General features: G+C 45.3%; 1 protein-coding gene across 1 annotated transcript in view; it reads left to right on the top strand.

The window, feature by feature from the left end:
- Nucleotides 1-6,591: 6,591 nt before the first annotated feature.
- PPM1E (protein phosphatase, Mg2+/Mn2+ dependent 1E) overlaps nt 6,592-27,842 on the top strand; it is an 819,329-nt gene continuing 798,078 nt past the window's right edge. The window contains exon 1 of the mRNA XM_085649376.1: nt 6,592-6,866. Coding sequence (XP_085505502.1) covers nt 6,676-6,866 — 191 coding nt within the window. The 5' untranslated portion in view covers nt 6,592-6,675. The remainder of the gene's footprint in view (nt 6,867-27,842) is intronic.

The following is a 27,842-nucleotide window of genomic DNA, read 5'->3' on the forward strand; positions in this document are numbered from 1 at the left end:
AATTCAAAATTCAGACTTGTAGCTGAAAGCCTTTGTCAAAGATGCCTTATATGTCAGCAATACAATCCCGGAAGAAAAACAGTGGTAAGTCTGGGAACGATAGGACGAGAAGGAGGGCCTTTCACAAGAATGCAGATTGACTTCATTGAAATGCCCCCCTGCAACAGGTTGAGGTATGTTCTAGTGGTAGTTTGTCTGTTCTCTCGATGGGTGGAAGCATACCCAACTAGAAGGCGTGATGGCATTACAGTAGCAAAGCTACTATTGAGAGAGTTAATTCCCAGATTTGGTTTTCCAGTCACGATCGAGTCAGATAGAGGAAAACATTTCCATAATGAAATCATGAAATTAATTTGTGAAGCACTGAATGTACAACAGAAACTGCATTGTGCCTATCGCCCAGAGGCTTCTGGTGTGGTGGAACAAGTACTTGGCACCATTAAAAACAGATTGGGAAAAATGTGTTTAGCCACAGGTTTGAAATGGCAAGATGTCTTTCCTCTGGTACTCATGACTATTAGATCTATTCCGGATAGGAATACTGGCTTGAGTCCTCATGAGATAGTGATGGGGAGAGCAATGAGGCATGTTTTCATTCCTGTCAACAAGCTATTGCCTATATCTGATGACTTGGTGTTGGATTATTGCAAGGGGTTGGCTGATTCCGTTCATTCTGTGTTTCATCAGGTTGGATCGGGTGAAACCACTCTTGAAAAGAAGCCAGCTCATGATCTGAGCCCAGGTGACTGGGTGAGAATCAAAGTGCATAGAAGAAGAAATTGTTTGGTCCCAAGGTGGGGTAAACCACTTCAGGTGATCCTGACCACGACGACAGCTGTAAAATGTGCAGGAGTGAAGAATTGGATTCATGCTAGTCATACCTTGCGAATTCCAAATCCAGAGGATAACAGAGAAGAATAATATTTTGAAGAATCTGATACAAGTTCCGAATCAGATACAGAAGAAATAAGAGCAAGACCAACTCCTAAGAGGGGGGAGTCAGAACAAAGATCAGTTGTAGCACCAGAGAATCTACCATTAAGAAGAAAATTGCAAATTTATGACACCAGCTCAGAATCAGACACTGAACCAGTACAAGCACATAAGAGTGTAAACAAAAACAGTGAAGAGACTGTCAAAGAAATTCTTGATAAAGAAGTTCCGCATGAAAATGCAAGAGAAATTCCACCTGAAATAACAGAAGTAGATGGTAAGGTACCAGATACAGCGAGAGAGGGAAAGATTGTTGCGGAAGACCACCGAGGAGATGTAGGGAAGTCATACATCCAGGTAGAAGAAGGGACAGTTAGTTAGCAGGAAGATTGTGTGGAAGAACCACGAGGAGGGACAGAAGTAGATAGGAAAAAGGAAGTGGTGGAAAGAAGGACTACTGAAAGTAAAAGTCAAGTTGGAACTGAATCTGAGGACAGTGACGAAGAAGTACAAGAAGGTCGGGTCCTGAGAAAAAGAGCATGGAGAACTGAGAGAAATGAAAAAGGAAATACGTTAAAAAGGCCAGCAAAGGATGAAGTTTGGCCAAACAAGATAAAGAGATTGAGATATAGATTGACACCAGTTAAATCATCCAGAGCTGAACAAGTGAATGAAGTGTCTAGCCAAGAGAAATCAAAAGACGTTGAACAGACACCATCAGAGGAAAGCAAAAGGACTAGAAAGCCTAACCAGAAGTATAAGTCACCAGAATGGTCGTATGTGGCACTTCTTGAAGTACCAGAGGAAGCTGACCGCCAAGGAGATCTAGAGGTGACTATACCAGAAGTGGTTGAGGACGACGAAGAATCGGAAATCCTGAGAGTTATCTTGCCCGACATTGGGGAAGAGATGGATGTTCAGGAAATTCTGAATCAAGATTGTGAGAGAAAAGTGAAAGACGATCAAATGCCAAACTGAGGAGACAAAAGTGCTCCAGAAAAGAAACATGAAAATGACTGAATAAAAGACATAACAGAAAAGAACCAAGTAGGTGCTTAGAGCCTTGGGTTTAGACAAAACTAGTTGTGAAGTAGACGAGGCTAAGTCAAAAGACACTGATCATTTTCTGAAATGGCAAACACAGAAAGTAGAAAATCTACATGTGTGTTCCTTCGAAGATAGTGCAAAATGTGTTGTTGTTGTACAGGATTACTAATGCTTCTGTGGAGTATGTTGGCCTTAATGGTTTCATTTAAAGTTACATTAGAAACAAAAGAAGGTCATAGTGAGAATAAGACTGATGTAGAAAAGATTCAGAAGATTTATCCGACTAAAATAGATAGAAATTATGTACATAAAGATAGGTCCATAACTGATTTTTCTAACAATGTTTTCTCAAAATAATTATATGACTATGTAAAAACAATGGATGTGAGAGATTGCTATTTATGCATGCACTTGCCTGCATCAGTGTCTGAGGGAGTGACGTACCATTACCGTCCAGTGACATATGGAATAACATGTAGCGTATTAGCAAGTTTGTTTTACAAAACAGGGAAACTAGAATATTATTTTTCAGATGTAGATAACATATTTTCACAAGTACCTGTAGTCCATAAACTGAATAAAGTAAAACCTGGTAAAGTGTTAGGTGAATTTTTCTTAGAAACTAGAGAATTAACATTAGAGTCAGTATTCAAAAATAATCTCACTTGTAGTCTGAAAAGAGAAGAGAAGACTTTCTTAGATATGGTAGAAGAGAGGAGAATAAAAATGCAAAAGAAGGTACCTGAGGGAAAAGAAGAAAAGACAGTTTGGGATGTTGAAAGAGAAAAACATTTGAAAGGAGAAGCTAGTCCAGCAATGGCTTTAGATTGGCCTCAGAAAGGGAAATAGTGTATTAGAAGAAATCAAGCTGTGTATGATAACTATTTCATAGGTGCAAGTGATTGCCATGATACTTATAGAATCATGGGTGGATGGGGATTTAAAGGAGGGAATGATCCGGTATTTCCTGGATTATATTTTATCTGCGGGAACAAAGCTTATTATCGATTACCCGGCCATTGGTATGGCACATGTTATCTAGGTCTGGTTTTCCTAAAGATATTTCATGTGGAAAGAGGAAAAGATGGTGCACACGAGATAGGTAGACAACTAACACGTAGAAGAAGAGAATCTTGGACAGAAATAGTAGGAGACATTTTTGGAGCATTGATACCAGCAGTTGGAATATCTCTGAATGCACATAAAATTAGAAAATTATCAACAGTAGTGGATCGCTTGTCAACAAGCACTGCTGGAGGATTTTTATTGGTAAATACAGAAATGGTTGCCATGCGAGCCATGGTGATGCAAAATCGACTTGCCCTTGATATAATTTTGGCAAAAGAGGGTGGAGTCTGTGGAATGCTGAAGGTTCAACATTGTTGTACCTATATTCCTGACGAAAGTCAAGATTTAAAGACGTACCTAAAGAATATAACTGATTTGCATGAGGAGATTGTTCCACTGGAGGTTGAAGGTAGTTGGGAAAAGATTGGAAACAAGTTTTCTACTATTAAGGACTTTCTACTAAAATGAGGTAGTACCTTTATTAGTAAGATTTTATTTCCAGTAACATGTGTGATTATTTTAGTATTATTTATGAGACTAGGATACTTATGTAGCAAGAAAAGAAAATTGCAAAAACATATAAAAACAGAAACTGCAAAGAAAAGAGAGAAAGAAAGAAAAGAAAGAGAATTGGAAGAGGTAGAATTAGAAGAATGGAAAGAGAATGTGTATAAGAAAACAAGAGAGGAAGAGACAGGGGAAACAATTATGTGATCTAACAAAACATAAAGAGAACTGAATTCATTTCAATTGCAAATTTTATCAAAATGTAAGGGTTTTTGTGGTGATATTAAAAATCACCAAAGGGGGGATTGGTGGAGCAGGTAAAGCAACATTTTGTATACCTCCTCTATTTTGCATAAAAGTACTAATCACTTAACCGACTAATATAACAGTTTGGACTAACTGTTTGATGAGTTATATTAATCAACTATTTGCACCTTTATTAAACACCAATTACACGTGGGACTTATTGCTATTTGCATGGCAGAATAACTAATAACTAAATTGTGTACGCCTATTAATAGTAGTTCGTGTGGTAATAGGATATCGCATGATTTATGTCGCTTTTGTGATGTTTGCGTTCCCGTTTTGGACCGAAGGGTGAGTTTTATTGCTTTAAATGTCGCTAAAAGCTAGGAAAATACTAATACATAAAGGGATTAGTGAGGGTTTAACATTAGAATCTTCATTTCTGTGTATTAATTACTCTTTTGTGTTTGTTTTGCTTAAGTTGGCATTTGGGCCTACCAAAACATGGCATCCAAAGTGGCCACCGTCTCATGAGCGCGATGCCTACTGCGCAGACTCGGATGGCTCCGTAGACCTCCAGGCAACCTCAAGTCAGAGCACAGGGTTCCTGGTCAAGGATAGGAACATGGAGGACTGCCAAACTTCAGTCAGTAAAATCTGGTCTAAATTAACAATTGAGACATACAAGCAAAACTTTACAATGTTGCATGAGGATGACATAGACAGAGGAAGTGAACCAGCAAAATCCATGAGAACCCAAACTGATGTGAAAATTGGACGATATTACAAAATTCATCAAATTGACCAATCATCTGCTTCCTTAGTCTAAGAATGTTTCATGTTATCCCGAATGTCATTATAAAAAGGGTAGTAGAACAGGTAGGGGCTGGCATTCTGCAGCTTTCGATGACTGCACACCCCTACCGACCCCACAGGCGATGACAGATGTTTGCACGATTCCTTGTTCTTTGGAGATCTTTGAGACTGTAACGTGCTCCGCAAAGAACTTTCGGACTTTGAGCTTTGGCCTGCTCTATTGGGACAATTAAACGGCTAAATTCTATTATGCATAGCCAAATGAATTAGGATAAATCCCGATAGCAAGAATAGGTACATATAAATGTCATGTGATTTGTGCTGATTGAACAAAATTCTAAACTTTGATTGACCAAAATGCTAATATTAATTGCAAACAATATTTAGATAAACAAATAAGAGATTAGAGGATTCTGAGGCTTAAATGTGTTTTAGCTGGTTTTAAATCACCATCAACCAGTCCAAATAATTGGTCCGTCGACCACGTGGTGGAGTGCCTTGATGTTTAAGGTTAGGATCCTATAGGTGGTGATGCAAATGTGTATTCTGTAAAATAACTTTTTCTTCCCTATAGCTAATAAGGTACTCCCCCACATGTCCAGCGCTTGTCATTTTCCCTACAACGTATGAGTGTTGGTGGTATGGGACCCACCAATGACTGTGTGTGTGAATGAGCTTGTGTGACGTCGGGTCTGCGACGCAGGGAGGATAGTTGTAAATTTGCCCTTCTTTTCCCCGATTTCGCGCTGGATCAGTATAAGAAAATACATTTCTTCTTATTTCATTGGTCCCACTGAATATGCCTCTAAAAAGAGGAATGTGCAACCCCCCACTTATAACACTTTCATAACAGCTTTCATACCTCATACCACTAATGTTTTAAGCCTAAAAAAATTATTCAGGGTAAAACTAGCGGAAGTGTATATATAGCTTGAGAAACCATGGTTTCAGATATCCTTGAAATACATGGGATGAGGCTCAAAGAATGTCATGGTAATGCAGGCAATGCACTGAAAAAAATGACACTACTCCTCAAAAAATAAAAGATGACAGGTGACCTATATCTCAAACAGCCTGCTACCTTGAAAGCTATCCGTTACCTGCTATGTATATCGGTGGGAATCACTGCAAGAATACAAAATATGAGCCTCATACTAAAACTGCTGAGAGAAAAATCAAACATCAATAATAACGAAGTGAAATGCGCCCCTTTCTGTTGTGTCGCCTCCAATTCCCCCCCACCTTCCCACCCCCGGGTTTTTCTATTGTAGACATACATACTAATTTAACGTCGCAATACTGAGGTCTCTATGGAAACAGTCTCTGAACCTAGCCGACTGCGCCTCACACATATACAGGCATTCGTAATAAACGTGAGGGGGCGAGAGCGGGGAGGGGGGTATTTTGTCCCCAGCCCTCACTTCGCAGAGTTAAGGTGGGCTGCACGCATCTAGTCCATCATTGCACGCGATGCTGCTTCCCTTTTGTTGCGCGGCACAAGAGCGTTTCGGTGGCGCGTGCCCGTCATAACGCGCTCTTCACCTGAGAAAGAAAAGGTTGTCGAGCCTTCCAGTGACTGAGCGCGCGACTGCTGCTCAATAGAACATGACAGAGGGCGCGCGGCTGCGAGTCGAAGTGGCAGGCCAGCGAGAGAGGCTCTGAATAAGAATGACGGGCAGACCTCCATCCGCAGCGCTCTTCCTTGGCGGGCACGCCGCCCCGAAGGAGCAATGACAGACCGGTGAAGCCCCCACTCCGCGTGTGCGCGCACATGCGTGAGGGCTATGGCCATCCTTTCCCTAGCAGACGCCAGCGCCGCTTAGTAAACTGACAGGCCGAGCAGGGCCCGCCCCCCTTTCCTGCACAGGCCCGCGCGCCGCCGTTGCCTTTCATGCGCTCCTCCACGCCCCTTTCAGGAGCTATCCAGCGCACTCTCCCGTCCGCCTACTCCTCCGCCTTCCTTCTGCAGCCGACGCCGCCACCAGAGGTCGGGTCCGCGCTGCCTGGGCTCCTCGTCCTCCCCCCGGCACCGCCACCCCCGGGAGATGAGAAGCAGCGATGGCCGGCTTATCCAACAGCAGCGAGGAGAAGTCATGCCGCCGCTTCCTTGAGCAGTTCCTGGGGGAGTTCCGGGGGCCCTTTGCCGGCGAGGAGGACCCTCTGCCGCTCCGACCGCTGTTCGAGCACATCGCGGAGGACGAGGCGGAGGGGGAGTGCCTGGATCTGTGCCTACAGCAGCTCTACAAATAGTTAAGTAGCGTCCTGTGCGTCCAGGTGTACGACTGCACACCTTATCAGTGTAGTTGACCCGTTGTATGCGCGCTACCCCCGGGGGACATCTCCGCCCGTCACGGCCAGCAAAGTGCCCTGCAGGGCGTCCTTTGCAGCTCAAATATCACGATAGGAAAGTTTATCCACATGTGACAGACTCTACTCACACACCCCCTGAGCATCAATTGCATACCCTGGAATCCTGACACAATCCTGTGACTCGCAGTATAACACCATCTTCCCTCAGCAATGTCACCACATATCGGTCTGGCTCTCCCCAGCATCCAATGGACTTCCTTCACCGTTCCGATTGATTCCCCTCACATGTCCCACGCACTCCCATGACTTATCCCTCCCTTGCATACCTATTTTCTTATTGCTTTGACTACATGAACTGTATATGCTTTTTCCTCATGCATCCTGTTGTCTCTCTGCACATAATGTGTGCCCTAGTCATCTAACTGAATCGATTTGCCTCACGTATTCATTGGACTCCTCACACATGACGTAGACTGCCTCCCATATACATATTCACCTCAAGTATTCATTGGCGTAGTTTAGTCTTACCTATTTTTGACTCTACTCACATACTCCATGGACTCTCTTAAAAAATCCGATAGACTCTCCTCAACTATGAGAAGAAGTTTCCTGACAGTACTGTGGGTTGTGCTCACATAACACGTGTACTCGCCTTAATATTTCATCAGTTCTCATACCTCATTGACTTTTTACACACCTTACCCTCTCCTCTGCTCTTTAATCCCATGTACTCTGTTCTCACATTACATGGACTCGGCTTGAATTTTTCATAGACCTTGTACCCCGTGGAACACCACTTGTGTATTCTTTGTACTCTCACCCATCACTTAACCTCTTAGACTTTTAAAGTATTCTCATCACATAGCTATTGCACTGTTATTTTTACATGTCTGTCCTTGAATAAATCTTGGCCATTTCTCTGTGCCCACCTTGCTTATCATTGGCTCATAAGCTATACTTACTTAGTGGTTGAATTCTCTCTGCCTCATCCTCTGTTTTCCTCATGATCTCCTTGTAGCACCTCTCCCCATACCCTCTTCTCAACGGCTCTTCTCACACTAGGTGCAGTCATCAGCATTCCTATCTAGTACTTTGTTCTCATACATTCCTTTAACTTTACTCACAGTAACGTGGACTACCCTCTTAGCATGGAACAGCACCTTATTTATTCTTTGCATCTTTTCTGTGGAACGTCACATATTTTGGACACTTCTCACACTTCAAGTGGGCTCTCGTTAGAATATGTAAACTAAATGTATTACCTTTTATCCCTCAGTAGAGCTTTCTCACGCATTGTGCAGACTTAATGTATATTTCCTATGTGTTCTCTTCACATTCACCTTGAATTTTCTTAAACCAACACATAATCTCTCAAAAAATCTTTAGTAACTGCATGGACGCACCTCCCACTTCATGTGAAACTTTGACAGTGAGCGTCAGACTCACCTAGGACATGCTATTGGTTCCTTAATCATCCCACAGTCTTTTCACTTACTCTTTGGTCTCTTCTTGATGTTCTCGGAAGCTCTGTTTGTAATGACATGCTTAGTCTCCGTGTGTATGTCTTTAGCTCCTTTCAGTCCACTCGTGATACCACTCTCATATCCACAGGCTCTTATAGTACATCCCTTGAACTCTCCATGGTTATTCCCTGCCATCCAAAACTCGTTCTGATAGCCTGTAAATGCTGAATTCGAGTAATGGATTCTTCTCACACATCATATTCTGTTGTTACGGATCACACAGACTTTTCTTTCGCATTCTTGGCTATCTCTCTTTGCAGCTTGTTAGCTCTCATGCACACTTTTTGGTCTACTAGCAGCATGTGACACCTCAAATTGTATGCAAAGACACCAGTGGCATATGTTGAAGAAGGAATTTTGATCCTAAAGGTGGATGTTGATGACCTTGGAAAGGAAAGCCTTTCCCTTAAGAATAATGTAAATGTGGCCTAGGATGATCAAATCCAGGGTCTAACCTCTAGCTTCTTAGTATAAGTTTTATGGATGCATGACGTCTATTGCGTATGTTTTTTTGACACAGTACACTTTTATATTGCTGCCCCAAGGTAATTGCATGTATGGTGTGGACCCGTAAAGGGGATCCCTGTGAATCCTTACTTAGGTGCGTATGTTTTTTTGATACAGTACACTTTTATGTTGCTGGCCCAAGATAATTGCATGTATGGTGTGGACCCATAAAGGGGATCCCTGTGAATCCTTACTTCGGTTCTTCCCAGTCCATTTCCCTGCTTAACATTATCTTGTCATGGTTCTGCTCTATTTCCCTTTCAGTGCCCATGCAGTGGCCTATCCTCTGTCTTCGTGTCTTGTCCTTCTCACTTGTTCGCTCTGCTTGACCCTCACTTGTACCCTCCTGCCACCTTTCATCAATACCGTAACCATCCTAGTGTGCTTCACAATTATCTGACTCTCCTCCCTTTCTAATATTTGTCAATACTTAAGCCAAAAGCCGGCCAGTACATTACACTCACTCCTCTCACAACTCATTTAATCTTCACAGTACATGGAAACTCCACACGCATTGCTTGTTTCCCCCTGCATTTATTGAATTCTTCAGTCATTTTATAGACTGTAATCACACAGCTTATAATATGATTTTAAAAGTGCCTTAGAGACGACTGCGCCGTGTACTCTGTGGACACTTTTGTTTCATCCTAGTTATCCCTCCCAATCAGTGTGAATATATCATGCAGTCTTGAGAAATCATTTTAACTGTGGATTCTCCTCATGCATAGTGCTTATAGTCTTCACAAGGCATATAGAGATTAACATTAAATGTTAGGCTTTTTGTAAATTGTAGGTATCACAAGGGGCAGGTCTTCACATTCTCCACTTCCTTAACTCTGAAGGGCAGTTTTGAATTATTGTTAGGAGGGATTTGAGATTCATTTATGTGTTCACTATGCTTGTTTAAAATATCAACTTTAATTTTTTTTAATATTTGGTTATGTCAAATATTTCCTTTTTTATTCTTTTATTCACATTTTAATTAGCTTAATTCATATACACATGGTAAAAAGCAAGAACAATACAGCTGGTATAGGCAAAGATATTCTAGAACATAGAGAATGCAGGTGATACTACAAGTGTAGGCAGTTCAGAATGCATGTAGTGCCCCCTGTTCCCAAGCAGAGATCTATCAAGAGTAATGGTCAACAGTGTGTATGTCTGAGTAATGTAGCAACTTTTACAACTTGCTGGAATTAGTCAGGACAAGCCTGCTAGGGATCGGGGGAGGGAAGAACGGGGAGATAGGACTCAGTGTACGATAGGCCTAGCGGGGTAGACAACACGATGGTGGGAGAGGCAGGTTCAGAGACCATATCGAGGTGGGGGTTTAAAGGGGTGGTGAGAAGGATGTATGCCAACATCCAAGGGGGCCTAGGTCCCTAAGAAGGGGGTCTAGTGTCAGTCTGTGTCGTCAGTGTCATATGTTTCACTTAATTTTATTTCTTTTAAAAGATTAGATTGAGGTGGACAGGAGTATAATTTTGTGAGAATCATATGGCAACAGTTGCCCCTTTGAGCGCCCGTCTTTGAAATTCAGAGTTCTCACTTAGTTACAGCAAATTAAAAACAGTTATTTACTTTTTGCCAAAACTAAAAGCAAAATATTTGAACTCACTATGCAAATTGACAGTCAAGAAGGAGTAACCAAACAAAAGACCGCTTTCAAACCAGGAAATTTTCATAGATTGATAGCAGTACGTGTGTTTGCAGGAGGTGTCCTTGCTGCAACACAGACAACAAGGTTAGCTTAAATGTTCTGGAATTTGTGAATTCTATTCCTGTTTTTAGTTAGCAGCTTAAATTGCTATTGAGGAATACGAAATCGCCCTGTTTGTGAAATACAAGAGAGCTAGTTAATAGTTTAGGTGATATCACTGTAATGAAATATGTATCCATATTCACCAAATGACATGTAGCTGTAATATTCATTGTATACATTTGGATATGTTTTCAAGTTTACGGACCATTGCTGTTCCAAAATGAGGCAAGAGAGCTAAAGCATAGACTTACATGCCACACCTTGAAGGAATGTGCTGCAGGCGCTGTCATGCTGATGTCTGCTTGTTAGGCTCTCCTATGAGCCTAACAGCCCATCGCCGCAGCACCACCCCGTTCACTATGGATTGCAACCGTAATCCAGCAGGCGCACCACAGCTTTGCAGTTCTCCTGTGGACAGCACGGTGGCGAGGCCACGGCAGGACCACAAAACTCGTAATAAAGCACATAGGGCATATTCTCAAGCCCCTATCGCCACTGGAACGTCACTTATTCTGACGTTCCCGTGGCGATAGGGTGGGTGTTGCGGTGGCCGTTCCATCGCAACACCCATTGTGATCGACGCTGCCACCTATTATCAAGGGCGGCGATAATAGGTAGCAGCGCCAAACTTAAGACCAGAAAAATCCTGGTCTTAGGTTGGGGAAATGAGGAGAAATGCTTAATTTCTCCTCGTTTTTGGTTTTTTCATGTGTGCTGCCTTGTGCAGCACATATGGAAAAAGCAAAATGGAATTTCAGGAATGTTCATGTGCAGGAAGGGGCACCTTCCTGTACATGAACAACCCTCCGCTGCACTCAGACACCCTTGCAATCTTGTGCAAGGGTGCCTGCGTTGGCACTAAGTCGTGCAGGGGGAAACGCCAGGCTACACCACATTCTTGAGAATAGGGTGCAGCCTCGCGTTTATGAAGTGGCGGTGAGAGGCGTTAAGCCAAGGAGGTTAACGCCTCTCACCGCCACTTCATTGAGAATATCCCCCATAGTCTGCTGTCTGTGTAGATTATTTCTTGTTCTGTGACAGAGTGCTTTCACTTGTGTTTAAAAAAAAGTGCCCTGTCACAGTATTCACTTTTTCCAATAACTGTCTCTAATTAAGGGGTGAATACATTGGTAACAACTCTAATTTAAGCAGGAAGCATAAAAACAGAAATGTGATTTAGTGTGAAAGATGAGACTCTATTGTACTGCAAATAGTAACGGTCGTACAGAATAATACATCAAGATTTACATTTAGGTGAAATACACCGATGCTCATGGGAAAATGGTTATTTGCAATTGGTATATTTGGCTTTGAAATATTGAACTCTGTTGTTAGTAAAAACTGTACAAAATAGACTTTTGATGTTCACAAAACCCTTGGCATAAACTGCTCTAGACATTCGTGCCCTGTTAACAATATGCCTTTTCGGGGTCTGCCATGGTCTGGCACGTTAGTGGATCAGAAAAAGGGTTACAAGCGAGAAATGGTGACTCTGCTTTTACATTGCCTAGTAGGATAGTATCGCTGTAATACAAATGATCAATCACTTCAGAAAGCTCAGTCTCTTACTGGCAGGCTTGGCGTGATACAAATGGACAGCACACGGCAGTGCTGAACAGAAAAAACACCAAAGCACCAGCAGGTGGTGATTTTACAGATATTGAATGGTATTATGTGAAGTTGGCCGCCTGGAGGTGAAAATACTTCCAGTGCTGATTCCAAAGGCTAACAGAAAATCACGGTTTAGTCTTCTGGGCATCCGGATGATGCTTGATGGTTTTTACATCCGTCATATAAATCGTTGCAAATCTGCTTCTTTTACTAATAGAACACTTTCACGAATGCAACATGAAACCTGTGAAAATATGCAGGAACGAAGTAGTAGTCTGTCTTTCACATGCACGTTTCTATGGAAGGTGTTACTCAACAGCAAACAAGTGAAGTGCAAAGACCCGCATTACAAACGCTGGTTGAAACTAAATCTTTATTTTGCTTTTCAACAAGTTAAAAATAACCAGATCAGAGGCTGTAGAGCTGCCAATATTGACTTGTTTAGCCATTTTATTGTGGAACTTTGAACGATTTATCATGTCAGATACCAATTTAAGAATAGACAATCATGAATATTTCTACTTTCTGAAAGTCTTAGCCTTTTCAGTCTCATCCTGGGAAATAATGACGACCATAAGTGTTATGAAAGCTAGTTAGCACCCTGTTTTGTTATTTAAAATGAGTTAGGAAATAAACATTTAAATAAAGACTGACTTAATTATTATAATATACTTCAAAGGCTATCTTGTATGATGATGTCTTGTGTATGAATTACTAATATCAGTTCCAAATTGAAATATCAACGTTTATTTTGACGTTAGTTGTCATGAATGAGTGAGAATCTTGAATTTGTTCATAGCATACAAGGAAAGTCAGCAGGAAAGAGAATCATGTGGTTACATAGCAAATACCCTCAAGGTGATCATTTCAACTATAGTCCAAACTGGTGAAGTCATTATCATTCAGTTGCTGTTCCATAGCCAACATGCATTATATTAGTAATTCTACACTGGTGGGTGGATGTCAGCAGTACAACAACCAGCAGACCTATTAAAGATATAGGTGCTGATTACAATGTCGTTCGGAAGGTCTCCGAATGGGATTCGGTTTTCCAGAATCCGAATCAGAACCCTTGTTTCCGAACGAATCGTACACATTTCCCAATGACCGATTACAATGCCCGGATCAGTTCTGAAAAGCATTCAGACAGCCTGAGTCTTTTGGAGTCGAATCGTACAGCTCTATGGACACGGTTTCCAGACAAACGATTATGATGACCAATTTGGACAACCGTTCCGATTCGGTCTGCCCGACACGAAACAGATGTCGGAATCTGTCTTTGGGGGTCCGTTGCTGACCCACTTTCACACGGAGGCATCCGAATGGGGCCCGTGAGTGTACCCAAGTGACCCCTCTTCCCAACCATGCACAATGTGGCAGGCACCATGGGGTGCCCGCCACAGGATGCAAGGTTTTCCTCAACCACCTCAGTATTCAATGGGAGCCTGTGTTCTTCGGAACACAGGCTCCCATTGAAGTCAGTGCGAGTCCAACCGAATGATGTTGGGAAGCATCGTAATTGGTCGTCCGGACTCGCAGGACCTGATTCGTTCAGAAACAAGTCCGTGACGGATTAGTTCGGAACCGTTTCCGAACAACATCGTAATTGGCCCCATAGTCTTTTCCATCTGGCTTTAAGCAGAGGGGTAAAGGAGTGAATGGTATGAATATTAAAGTGCCTAATATGGTTGGCATTTTAGACTGCTTAGGGACCACTCTGGCTAGCTCATCTGTGGATGCATTTACTAATTTACTTACCTGGGTTCAAGTGTTGTAAATTCATCCTCTTGAACTAAGACACAGTTTTGTTGATAGTCTGAATGAATGTATTACATAAAGAAGCCCCTTCAAAGAATAGCTTTTGACTGATTAGAATACATTTTCATTTGTTAGGTTATCTTATCCGGTAGATACCATTCCTCTATAGTGCTACTGCTACTATCCGAAATGACAGTGTGCTTCCACTAGTGATACTTTGAATTGGGCTTTTTCTAATGAAAGGTTTGTATGAATCAAACTCTGATGGTAGCTCTGCAGAAAGGCCTACACTTAATTGCTGAGCAGATCTGGACGCCTGCCTTCCACTGATCGTAGTTAAAGAACACCAGAGAAAAAGAAGTGTACATATGTAAAATAGAATCTCATTAAAAATGAAGTTAAAGATAATACTGTTAAAGGAAACCGTGAGTAGAAAGAAAGTGTAATTTATAATCCTCTGTATTTTGCTAATTTGTTAGAAACAGCATCTGCTGTGATGATTTTTACTGTTGCCTAGATACATTAAGCGCACATTATGAAATGCTGTGACCTTCTCATCTAGTCATAAGACTTTTAATTCAGACCCTAACTAATGTTTGCCTGCACGGCAGGTCCAATGGGAGGGCCATGAAGCGAATAGAGACAGCGGTTGTGTTTACGCTAAGTGAGATTAAGCAGGGTGGAGGGGTGCTAATAGTGTTATTGTTCATATGCTAACTGCTCATTATGCACCTGTGCCTTCAACCTGGGTCCATACTTGCAGGGTGGGCAAATAACAGCGATTAGTTCCCAAAGTAGAGAGCAATAACCTTTAGTGCATAAGAAATCGAATGGCAAGACGAGATAGGAGATGCTTATCAATAAGACATGATTTACTTTCAAGATGAATTTAATAAACGTACAAACACTGTAACATTCATTATGAAAGCAATGTCCAGAAATGATTCTGGAGTTTATTTTCTATGCTCTTTTCTTCAGACAGGCTACTCAAATGTTGCTTCTGGTATGAATAAATATTTTTTTATGTGTAATTCTTTGAAAGTTACTAAATGTCCTAACCCTTTTGTAGGGCTTATTCTCATGAAGTAGCCCTGTCTTTAGTAAGTGCTATAATAACAAATCTGAACTGGATCTGAGGGGTTATTGCTGGTGGTCCCAGAGAAGAAGATAAAATAGGGGAAATATTTTTTCACCCAGAAGGTACTGTGTTTGAAGGAAAGCACTGTTAAATGTTCATGGTTTAATGAAAGTTGATTTCCAAGGAATTTATAACATCTAAAGATTTTCTTTGGAGACGTGTATCTTATCACACAGTCCTCTACCAATCTTGATTCACTCTGTGATTGAGTACCATTTTTAGAAGCTTTGAAGAGGAAGCATAGATTTATTTTTAAGACTGAAGCTTAGTACAAATATGTAGCAAAGTTACCAGTCAGATAAATTGTTGCAGTGCTTTACTTGGTTATCAGATAGTCACGAAGAAGTAAACAGATTTTTGGTGATATAAATGTCTTTATTAGTCATAGCACCTGAGTTCATAAAAAGGCTGAGTCCACTTAGATTTAGCGTGCTCAAGCATCTTATTGATTCTAACAATTACACACTCAGGATCTCTACCTTTACTCATACAGTTATGATTTTTAATCTCTTTGCTGTGTGGAGCGTAGTTTAACTAATTTAACACTGTTCGAGATTCGGCTACACGGTATTGACTCTAGAAGATGCCCAAGCATAACTTGATAGAGATCATCCAGCTTTTTCATTTTATTATCACTGTCCCTGCAGTAACTTGTTTGCTGCAAGTATTTTTGTCTCTGTTAATAATATTAATATTGCTTCATTTAATGATCTGTTCATACTCCTGGATTTGTAAGTGCTGTAAATACATGTATAACTGTTATTCATCTTAATAAATAATCATCGTCTGGAATTCGAAAGGACAAATTGCTTAGTCAACTTTCAAAAGTGTGCTTACAAGTTGTACACACATATGTTGTCAGGGGGTGCACTAATCATATGAGGCTTTTAAAAGTTTTTTTTCTTTTTTCCAACTTCACTATTCAGCATTTGCACTTAATCTATTGCTTCCCACAACCAATGATCAGCTTGTTTGTGGAATTATGTAGCAGAAAAGTACACATGTTTCGGACGGGTCTCAAGGTGCAGTTAGTACCAAAATTACCTTTTGGATGCTATGGTGCATTTCACTCGTGCCAATGTGGTCTGGTATAGGTCATAGGAGAGCTGATTCTTGCCATATCTGTAAGAGCCGCGAGTGCATGCAGCATTAGCAGGAGCCTCAGAAGTGGGAATGTTGAAGAATGAATCAAGCTTATTCTGTTTCATTTTGACCAAAACATTTCTAGCTATGTAAGTCTTGTAGTGGAAGTCTTGTAATATGTTTTAAAACATTCATAGCATGCTGATTATTGTGGCATCTGATCAATAATAAACTTGCAATTAAAGAGTCACTCTCAAGTTAGTTATGCAATATGAGTTCTTGTTTATACGTCTTTATAAGAAAAAAATATTTTTATTGAATAATAAAGCAGGTACCACAAATATAGTTAACATAAGGAATGAAGTAACATGGCAAAATATACAGTAAATAGAAGCAGTATTCCAGAATGTAGAAAAACTGAGATTATGAACTATAACCTTATGCTACAATTTAAAAGGAAATAAGATTATGGTACCTTACAAGGCAATAAGTAACAAGATAGTTTATTTTTAGAATAATAATGAGAAAAAAGAGCGAGGTACGAAAAGAAGAGAAAGAAGACAAGGGAGTAGAAAGAAAAGAGGAAAGAGGGGGAGAAAGTTTAACAGGTAAGAATTAGTGTAAGGGAGAGTGTGTAGATAAAAAAGTAGTAAAGGGTAACCATAATAAGTCAGACTTAATTCTATAGGCTACAGAAGAAGATGAAACAGTGGAAATTCTATGTTCATCACAAATAAGGTTCCACCAAGTAGCACACATATTTTGGAATTGTCTTTCCAACAAGTAAGAATAACTTTAAATGCAGGAGCAATGAACAGATCAAACAATTTCAACTTTAGTACTGTATCATTGGCTTTAAACAACATGGAACCAAGAAAAACATTTTTAACCCCTTCAGTGCCCGCCCCTTTCCCCGCCCTGTGCCGCGCCTTTCATTAGCGGGCGGGGTCTATGACGAGCTGGACTCGTCATGGGCACAGCGCAACCGCGGCCCATGACGAGTCCAGCTCGTCATGGGCACTGAAGGGGTTAAATGATAAGGGAATACTTAGATGGAAAATCTTGGAACATTTGCCCCAGATGCATTTCCAAAATGTTTGAATATTGGGACAATAGAAAATCAAGTGAGACAGAGTACCATTGGTAGAAAGGCATGACCAGCAAAGGGGAGAATAGGATGGGTTAGTTTTGTGTAAAAATACTGGTGTTCTAACAGCTCTGTTGTAAAGAAAATTGAAAGATTGAGTGATAGTAGCAGCTCTAGAGGTGGAAAAAAGTTTATGCCATAATTTTACCCACATACATGTTTATACTTCTTAACATCAAAAGTATTCACATAATCTTTTAAGACATATTTGTTAGTGCAAAATATGAATCAATTTTGTGACATCTTTGCCAAGATAAGTTTTGTTTAATACTTCTGGGCATTAGTAGTATTTGCAACTTCTTTTAACATCTTAAGTGCTTAAGTCTTCCCCCTGCTTCACCACAGTGCTGTGCTTTTTTTGCATTTGTAGCAGCTCACACATAAGCATTCATTGCATTTTTTCTCACAAATCAATCCGGGCCAACTATGCTTTCTTATTTTTTCACATAGTTGGAATTCTAAAGGTATTTATGGTTTGCAGGGTCCCCTGAGAAAATAGTCAAAATATAGCAAAATGTTTTGTGTATAAAACAGAGCTTTGCAAGAAAGTGGATGTTTTTTCCTTCCAAATGGAATGAACAAAATATTAGCTGTGCTGAGAACTCCCTCTTCCCAGCTTTCAGGAAAATTCCTAGTGGCTAGAAATTTTTTTGCCACAGTTTTTGCAATTTTCTAATTTGTATTCAATATTTCTTATTTTTGTGGTTTCCAACTAATTTCAGTATCTGAGAAAAAGAGATGTAAAACTGGAAAGCTATCCATTTCTGATAAGTAGACAATATTCTGTTTCAGTAAGGGGTCATTGCTTTTGATTGCGCATGGTTTTGCCAAATATGTTAATCTTTGAATACAAAAACTAATGGACCTATCTAGGGAAAAATAGAAATAGGTGACAGTGTTTTGATCAGCTTTTTTTTTGCCCTGCAGACCTATCTACAGATCCATCAGACAATTCCATTCGCTGGAATATATAGTTTTTGTTGGTTGTCCAAAACATGCGATACCCTGAGCTATTAACAGAGCTGCAGCTTACAATGACTTTTCATTGTGTACTGACTACGCATTAGTTCATGAGGTAAAATCTTATGAAAAGTGGATATGAAGGAAAGCTATACATTTTTTAATGTGTCAAAGAATCTGAGTATGAGAATAATGGTTATTAGTAAGATTCTGAATTTGGGGCTACTCATTATATCATGTGATTGATTCAGAGGGTGTTTTGAAAATGTGTTTTTTCGCCACACTGATTCATATTAAGAAACCAAATTTAAAAGAAATTAAATAGTAACAAACTTTCAAAATTTCTGTTTTCCCACACTTCTTTCGATAAAACATGTACCCCGCTTGTATGGCTCAGAAGGATTCTAAAATGCAATGGGGAAACCTCAAGATATTTACTTAGAAAAGTCTTTCTGTGAATGTGGGTAGTTGTGTTACCTGTCCCCAGGGTCGTCTGGAAAGGAGGAAAACCTGCTAACCCCAGACATTTCTGAAAACTAGACAACCGGAAAGAATAAACCTGGAGGGAGTCAAGGGTGATATGGCTTACATGGACCCTACCTCTTTTTCTTACCCAGAAGGCCCTGAAATTGTCAAACGTTGTTTAAAGTCATAGATTTTCTCTGGGGGCGTGGCCAGCCGGTCAACATGGCGGACGCGAGCTACTGAGGCTCCGACCGTTACCTCCTACTAATCCTGCAATAATCCTGTGAGGGGGCAGATCGTGGCTACTGGGCACAGGCCTGGTGCGTGGAAGCGGCGAGGAGTCTGCAGAGCCCAGCGGACAACAATCGCGAGGCGCCGTGACCCAGCGCGACCCAAGAGGAGAGGGCGCGCGTGTCGATCCGCGCGGCGAGGCCGGCCGCTGGGGCCGGAGCCTGAGGTAGCACCAGGAGGTGATTCCGGGGAGGTGCTGCACGAGAGGTCTTTCACCCCCGCGGACGAAGTGCCCTAAAGACTGCGGGCTGGCGCCGCCTGAGGTCGCCGGCTGGCGGGAGCCCCTGCCGGGTGCTGCGACGCTGCGGGAGTCCTAACCGAGGTGACGCGAAGCGGAGTGCGGTGGCCTTGGCTGCATCCTGGGGGCCTACTGCACCCCGCGGAGCGATTGACGACGGAGTACTGTGGAGCTGAGGCTCAGGTGACGGCGAGGTCCGAAGGGAAGGAGGAGTCTGTGGCCTTGAGTGGTCAGGACAGCGAGGTGAGCTGAGGCCTGGGGCTTGTGCAGGCCCCTCTGAAACAGTGAGCCTGCAGTGACTGTGCGAGCGGCGTGCGGTTGATCCCTGGGGAGCTGAGCCTGCCGCCATTGAGGAGTGCCCTGAGATCATGGGGTGATGCATGGCCGCACCTGTGGCGAGGCACGGGCAGAGGAAATTGGACTGGAGTCACTCAGAGCCGGCGCACGTTGTGAGATGTAAGGCAGAGAGGCCAAATAGTACATAGGAGGGGAGCGGAAGCACGCCTGGAGTGCCCGGTGAGACAAGAGGCCGCGGCGTGGGCTGCCCGTTGTTGAGTCTGTTCGTGCTGCGGGCCTGAGGCCTGGTATTGACGGAGGCGGGCGCCATTTCGTGGGAGGTGCCATTTTGTGTGAGGCCGCGGCGGCGCCCGCGTATGGTGTGTCGGACACTGCAGGGAGCGCCAGGAGGCAACAAACAGAGTGGTAGGGGGCCCCCCACGAGCCTGTGAGCCGGGGAGCTGGGCGTGGAGTCTGAGGAACCGTGGCCCCCGCCGCGACGCTGGCTGGCGGAGCTGCCGTGCTTGGATCGACTAGCGCTCCTGTGGACGTAGCACCGGAAGGGTGATATGGCGCAAAGCTGAGGTGGCGCAGAACGAGTGGCCTGGGCACACAGCGCTCTGCTGGCGGGCACCGGTCGGGTGTACTTGGCAAGGCCGGAACGGGACTGGAACGGACAGCTACCGGTTGGCGCAACAGGGGGGCAAGAAAAGTGGTGCGCTGCTCTGAGGGGAAGGGGGCGAAACGTTCTCTGCGCTCCCTGCGGACTGGGGAACATCACTGGTGTGCTTCCTCTCTGACACCTGTTGTTCATGCGGGCAGTGGGGTATCTCCGGTCCTCCCCCTGCTATTTGAGGCCAAGCGGCTGGGCCCTGGGAACTGAGCAGAGCTCTGGAAGCCGCGCAGAGCAGAGGGCCGGCGGGATTGGAGGGCCTACGCCCGGTTGTGTACACAACGCCCGGGGACGAGCTGTGGATGCCGACTGCCCAGCAGTACGTGATGGGCCGGCTTCGAGACAAGTCACAGCACGGACAGCTACGTCCCGGGAGCATGGACCCCCCACAGGGGCGACCGGGGGGAGACTCGGAGCTGCAAACGGCGGCCCTCTCAACTAAAATGGACACCATGCTCGCGGCGGTGGAGAGGCTTGGCACCACCCTGGAACAAACAAGGGAGTCCCTCGAAACAAGGATCGATAAGGTCACATCGGACTTCACCCTCCTTCACGCTGACCATCGTAAATTGGCCGAGAGGGTTGCGGCGCATGGCCAAACGCTTCAGGAGCTCTAACCTGTTGCCCAGAGCCATAGCGCAGCTCTGCAGGATGTGCTGGACCGGGTCCATGCGCTTGAATATCGGATAGATGATGCGGAAGGACGCTCCAGACGCAATAATATACGCGCAGTGGGTCTTCCTGAAGGAGTGGAGGGTAAACACCCGGAGCAATACGTGGAAAACTAGTTGCGGGATCTTCTGCCTCAGGGGGTGTTATCCCAACACTTCGTTGTGGAAAGGGCACACAGGGTGCCGGTGCAGAGGCCGAGGCCGGGGGCCCGGCCCCGCCCGTTTCTGTTCAAGCTCCTCCATTACCGGGACAGGGATGCGGTTTTGAGTGAAACTAGAAAGACTGGCGACCTGACCGTGGGCAATAGCCGAGTCATGCTATTTCCGGACTACACCGCAGCCGTACAGCGGCGCAGAAGCAACTACATGGCGGTGAAGCGACAGCTTCGGGAGCTGACGCTGCCTTACTCCCTGCTGTTCCCGGCCTGTCTAAGATTGGTAACAAAAGAAGGGACACGCTTCTTCGACTCCCCGGTGGACGTGTGGGACTGGCTGGAGGAGTCGGGGCAGTGGACGGGGACAAGGCCCGCGAGTTCGGATGTCGACGGCCGCCCAGGGAAAAGGTCCAGAAGGCGTAGGCGTCGAGGGGCACGACAGCTGGCGCGGCCGGGACCAGTGGCGCCCAGCCCGGAGAGAATAAGGATGGAGCGGCAGGAAGCACTTGAAGCGGTGGCGACGCTTGGAACGTCACAAACAAGTGGTCGAATGGAGATTTGTACACACAGTGCTCCGGGGACTAGTGGGGCGTCGTCCCCGTCCACAGTGCTCTCGGAAGACTTGATTTTGCCAGTGGTAACCCCACAGACTGCTGACCTGATTGTGTGATAGGATGTCATAATGCTGAAGTTTGGGTAGGGACTGCGCATGTTAGACGAGGCCGCGTACCTGCCATGGCGCTGCGTTGGGTGGTTCTTGGGCCCTGGGACCCACTGGGGGTGTAGGACTAGCGCTGGGGGCGGCTGGCTGTGCGGGGACGGGTTGCGCGTGGCGCACGTTACTGGATGTCACACCTGCGGGCTCCTATCGCCGCGACTTGCACTGGGCCTATATGGCGGTTTAATTATTGGTACGTTCTTGCTCCTCCTGCTTTCGGTGGACACGAGGGAGGGGAACTAACACCAACAAGTCGCTACTATCACACGAACCCCATCAGGCACTACGCTGAAATAGCACATTCTTAATTAGCATTTCTGAGGTTTGGACGGATGCCCCGTTGGGAATACGCCCTATTTGTTAAATTGTTCATAATAGTTACACTGTTTACATGGCAGCGCATTAACATGCTCCCTCCGGACTGTGGTCCACCCCCCTCCCCTGGCGCGGACACTTCGCCCCCAGCCCGGCTTGCTCGACTAGCTTCGCGATGGCGCACACTAACATTGTGACCTGGAACATACGGGGCATGCACACGCCGTCCACGCGTTATTCCATCTTTTCCTACCTGCAGCGGCACTCTGTTGGGATTGCCCTCCTACAGGAGACGCATATGACCCAGTCGGAACTGGACAGGCTTTCTAGGCGCTGGAGAGGGCATACATATGATACCGTCTACTCGGCGCATGCGCGGGGCATGCTGATCTGGGTGCGAGCAGTCGTCCCTTTCAATTGCGAAGAGGTGGTGGTAGACCGTGAGGGCAGGTACACGTTAGTGCGGGGGACGCTGAATGGTCAAGAACTGCTGCTGGGCTCGTTATATGCGCCTAATGTGGATCAGGCGTCATTCTTAGCGCGTCTGACGCGGCTTCTACACCCCTACGCTGGGCTCCCCTGGTTGTTGGGAGGAGACTTTAATATCGTGCTGGATGTCCAGTTGGACAGATCCTTCCCTCCCCTCCGTACCACGGTAGCGGAGTCCAGCGCTCGGGCACTGGGGGACTGGCTCACGCACTGGGCGCTGCAGGACTTGTGGCGCATACTCCACCCGAGGGATAGGATATATTCTTACTATTCAGCAGTACACGACCTACACGTACGATTGGACAGGATAGTGGGCTCCCAGTCATTACTCCCGCTCATCGAGCGGTCGGAATATCTGGGGAGGACACACTCTGACCATAACCCCTTGTGGTTTCAGATTAGCTGGGTGGCAGATCGACCGCCGGTGCCCATCTGGCGACTTCAGCCGAGCGCACTGGAGGACTCGGAGTTCCGCTCCTCCCTTGGCACGGCTATTCTAGCATACTTTGACACCAATGAAGGGACGGCGAGCAGTGCTTTGGTGGAATGGGACGCCCATAAGGTGGCCATTCGGGGGCACTGCTTGGGGGCCAAGTGGAACATACGTAAGACGCTTTCAGACTCTCTGACGCGCCTAGAAGACGAACTCTTGCATTACGAAAGGGAGGGAGCAGGAGGGGGTCGGCATTTGCGTAGCCTGGAGGATCTCCGTGGAAAACACGCGGAGCTTATGGAGAGGCTCCGATGTCACAACTATGCGGCGCACACGGCCATAACGCACGCTAGAGCGGATAGGGCGGCCCGACTGCTGGCTTGGTTAATACGGCAGGAGGATCGCCGGGACCCAATAGGAACAATCCGAAGGGAGGATGGAGTGATGGTATACACACAGCGCGAAATACATCGGGCCTTCACAGATCATTACAAGCAACTGTATAAGGCTAAGGGGATAGGTCCCCGGCACCTTCTTGGGGAGTTTCTGGCTTCCATCCAATTGCCTGTGGCCTCAAGGGAACACAACGAAGCGCTTAGTGGGCCCCTCTCCCTGGAGGAAATTGGGGAGGCGATACAATCAATGGTGTCGGGAAAAACGCCGGGGCCGGACGGATTGCCTGCGGAGTACTATAAGGCATACCGTGAGTCCCTGGCGCCGTTGCTGCGAGCGCTCTACAACAAAGCGCTAGAGGAAGGGTCGCTCCCCCCCTCCATGCGGGAGGCGTTCCTGGTCTCCCTGCCTAAGCCGGACCGTGACCGCACAGCCTTGGGCTCATACAGACCCCTGGCGATGCTCAATGTGGATTACAAAATCCTAGCAAAAGCACTGGCGGAACGATTGGCGCCAGTGGTCCCCCACTTGGTGCACGCAGATCAAAACGGGTTTGTCCCCGCGAGGTCCACGTCGTTAAACCTTAGGAGATACTTTAGGGTGGCAACTGAGGCCGTGCATAGATGGCCCAGAGCGGGGTGCCTTCTCCTAGATTTGGAGAAGGCGTTTGATTGCCTGGAATGGGGCTACCTATCCGCGGTGTTGCTACAATATGGGTTGGACGGGGAATTCCTCAGGATGGTCGACTTACTCTACAGGAACCCCACGGTCCGGGTTCAGCTGGGTCCCTATGTCTCGGAGGCGGTACCGGTGGGCCGGGGTACCCATCAGGGACGCCCTTTGTCCCCGCTGCTGTTCGCCCTGGCGATTGAGCCCCTGGCGGCGGCTGTGTGGACGACCCTGGGGGATGGTATACCGCTGGGGGACGCTGTTCACCAGGTGTCGCTCTATGCAGACGACCTGTTAGTGTACGTTAAGGATGTGGAGTGTATGCTGGAGCAGCTGGCCCAGTTGTTGCAGTCCTTCGCCACCATCTCGGGACTCCGTGTGAACCCGGGTAAATCCTGTCTATACGCTTTTAGCGCAGGGACTGAGGACCCGGGTTATCGTCTGAATGGCACGCCGGTTCAATGGAGGGAAGGCACCTTTAGATACCTGGGGATACAAATATACTGCTGCCCGACTGACTTATTCGATGGCAACCTGGGAAGGGCGGTCACGGCGCTTAAGTCGCAGGTGCACTTTTGGAACACACTCCCACTGACGACCACGGGCAGGGTGGCACTCGCCAAAATTGTCATGCTTCCCCGCCTCCTGTACTACTTTGTTAATTTACCGATGTATGTCCCCCCCACCTTTTTTGGTAGGCTCAATAGGATGCTGCGAGACTTTGTTTGGAGCGCTGCCAGACACAGGTTGGCGCTCGGGAAACTATTCCTGCCAACGGACAGGGGTGGTCTGGCGGCTCCTTGTTTCGAACACTACTACCTGGCCGCTCAGCTACAATGGGTTGCCCGCTGGTTGGCTGATAGAGGCAGAGACGATACAGCTACAGCAGTGGCACCCTACTCACTGGAACGTGTGAGCGGACTCTTTCACCCCCTTGCCACGGTTACGAGACCGATGCCGCTCCTTCTGGCTGTGGCACACAAGTGCTTTCGGAGGGCTCTGTACCTCACTCGCGCTGTTGTTCCGTACGCGCCGGCAATGCCTCTGGAGGGTTCCCCTGGAGGTGGAGGGGTGCTTGCGGCCCCTGCACTGACAGGCTGGTGGGAAGCGGATGTGCGCACGCTGGGGGACCTATATCGAGACGGTGAGCTTATACCATACGAGACTCTAGTGTCGGAGGACGGGCTCCCACCCGGTGGGTTCCTTACGCACCGCTCGCTGATGGCGAGATTGACTGCCAAATGGGGGAACATGACCACAGAGCCTAGTCAACACCTAACCATGCAATACCTGCACGTCATGGGGAGAGGCGGGCATCTGGTCCGCTGGTTCGCGGCTTCGTTAAGGGAGCACACGGCGGTCAGTTTGGGCTCACTTCGCGGCAAATGGGAGCTCGACCTGGGGAGGCCGCTAGCAGACAAGGAATGGGAGAGGGTCCTTCGGGGCCCAGTGCGTATCCCCAGAAACATGCGGTTCCGTCAAGTTGTGACTCTTGGGCATGGTTTGTCCTCAGATGTGCTATGCTTACTTGTGCATGTGTGCCATTGTGCCCATCTCCCCCCGTCCACCCAGTCCCTGGTTGTTACTCACCCTGTTGTTGTTGGCTCAGCTCATGTTGTGCAGTGTCCGGTCCCCCAACTCCTGCCACCGTCTCCCCAATGATGGTCCCAGGCTGGTCCTCCGTGGGGGTTGTGGGGTTCTGGTTGTTCTCTGTACTTGCTGTATGTATTTCGTTTGTGTTTTTTGTTGACACTCTTTTAGTAATTTTTCCCGCCTGACTTGTGGGACTTGCAGGCGTGGCGTGGTTTCTCACTGCATTTTTTCTCGCAGTTGGGCCCATCGCAGATTTTTTCACGTTCGGGTTCAGATTTTTATCTCCGTCCCAGGGATTTTATTGCTTACATTTGATGCGTAATCGGGTGACTATCGCATGTTACCGCCGTGTTGTGAATAGGACGTTGAGGTAGAGTTATTTTCCCGTGATAGACGGCGATATGAGGGATTGCGTTGAACGATGTTTGCGATAATTATCACACGTTCTTGGGAATATCCCCCTGGATGTGTTAACAGGCCCAACACATGGTTGATTGAAGTTTTTGAATTGATGGTTTAACACACCTAAGTCATCATACGTGATTGAAGGGCTTCTCGTTTAGTTTGGCAATGTAATGTTTTTTAAAACGTTTATTCTGTTTTCAGAGCATTGCTGTATTGAGTGATTTATTAATGACTTGGGATTTGAAAGACGATACTGGCAGAGACATTGTTTGAGCTGCTACTCTCTACAAAAGAGAATTCCACTGTATAAAGTATGTGTGACCTTTTCTGTCTCAAGGTTTAGATTTCTTGAATAGTTTGAGAGACATATTGTGTCAGAATATATCACAAGTTGGTGGTTGTTTACTTTTTTACGTTGAAATCTGCCATATTTGCCCAAATCCCAAGAATGAATTTGCTGAGCTGACCAAGAAGGCAAAACCTAATTAGCTGACCAACATTCAGATTCAGAAATCTATAGCATTTCAAGTTTCTCAGTCCCTTTCATTTTGCTGTTTGCTTCGACATGGTGGAAGAAATGTGGTCACTTCGCTATTCTTGAAATTCTCTTCGGCAGTGAACCTATTGGAGTCTGACATTTGCAACCTTTCTATTTTTTCTTTGCTCTTTTCAAAAGCATTCCCTCTCTGCTACTACTGTTAAGACCCCAGGGCTTTGTCTGTTACTGGGAGCATGTTTTTAATTAAATGAGTAATTTTCATGTATGTCTTGCTTATAAAGTGACCGTAAGTGACTGTCATTCCTATCTTCCTCTGCTACTTTATCTCCACAGATAACCCGATTTGCATCACTTGTTAGACCTGTTACAAATAATGAAGTCACCTGCTTGTTATAGTGTTTCTTCTTTTGAACCCATTACTATTTATTGGTTTGCTGTGTTTGCTTTCATATGGCAGTGGGTTGACCTCAAAACGTTCATCTAGTGTGAACAGGAGCTGTAAATCCCCTCCTTTCCTAAAATCATGGGCAGATCCATGATGCTACTGTGATTTGTGCCTTTTCCCTCACCATGTTCAGATTTTGTGCCGAGTCAGGAAGCAACCTCATTAGATCCCAAGGTCCAGATATGATTCTTATGTTATGCAGTGGATACAGTCCAATGTGTAGTCACTCTGAGAGGCCTTCTATGGACCGTCTGTATTGGTCTCACTGCCTTGATGAGACTATTGTGAATGTGAGAAAATATTTTATTTCTCAGTTTCCTAGTGTATGTTCTTACCTACAGGTTAAACTCTCCAAATGTCCTCTCAACTATGATAAGGTTAGTAGCTCTGGAATAATTCTTGGCAAAAAAGATAATGCTTTCAGGATCAAAGGGAAACTCTCTAGGTAAAACGTAATTATGCATACTCCATCTATTAAAGAGAATGTGGGGCATATAGATTTTAATAGGATCAAAACAAATCAAGAAACTACTTGATGATGCACAATTGATAAATATTTACTGAAACCCATTTTCCACACGTTATCATTTGTGTACTATATAGTTTTACTAGTAAACTGCACGTCTTTGCCAATTTAGTGGGCATTTCAACTTGAAAATGTGCTGTCTGTAATGACACTTTGGGGCATATCAACAAGG

Source organism: Triturus cristatus, chromosome 3_2 (assembly GCF_964204655.1).
Source record: "Triturus cristatus chromosome 3_2, aTriCri1.1, whole genome shotgun sequence".
Lineage (NCBI taxonomy): Eukaryota > Metazoa > Chordata > Amphibia > Caudata > Salamandridae > Triturus > Triturus cristatus.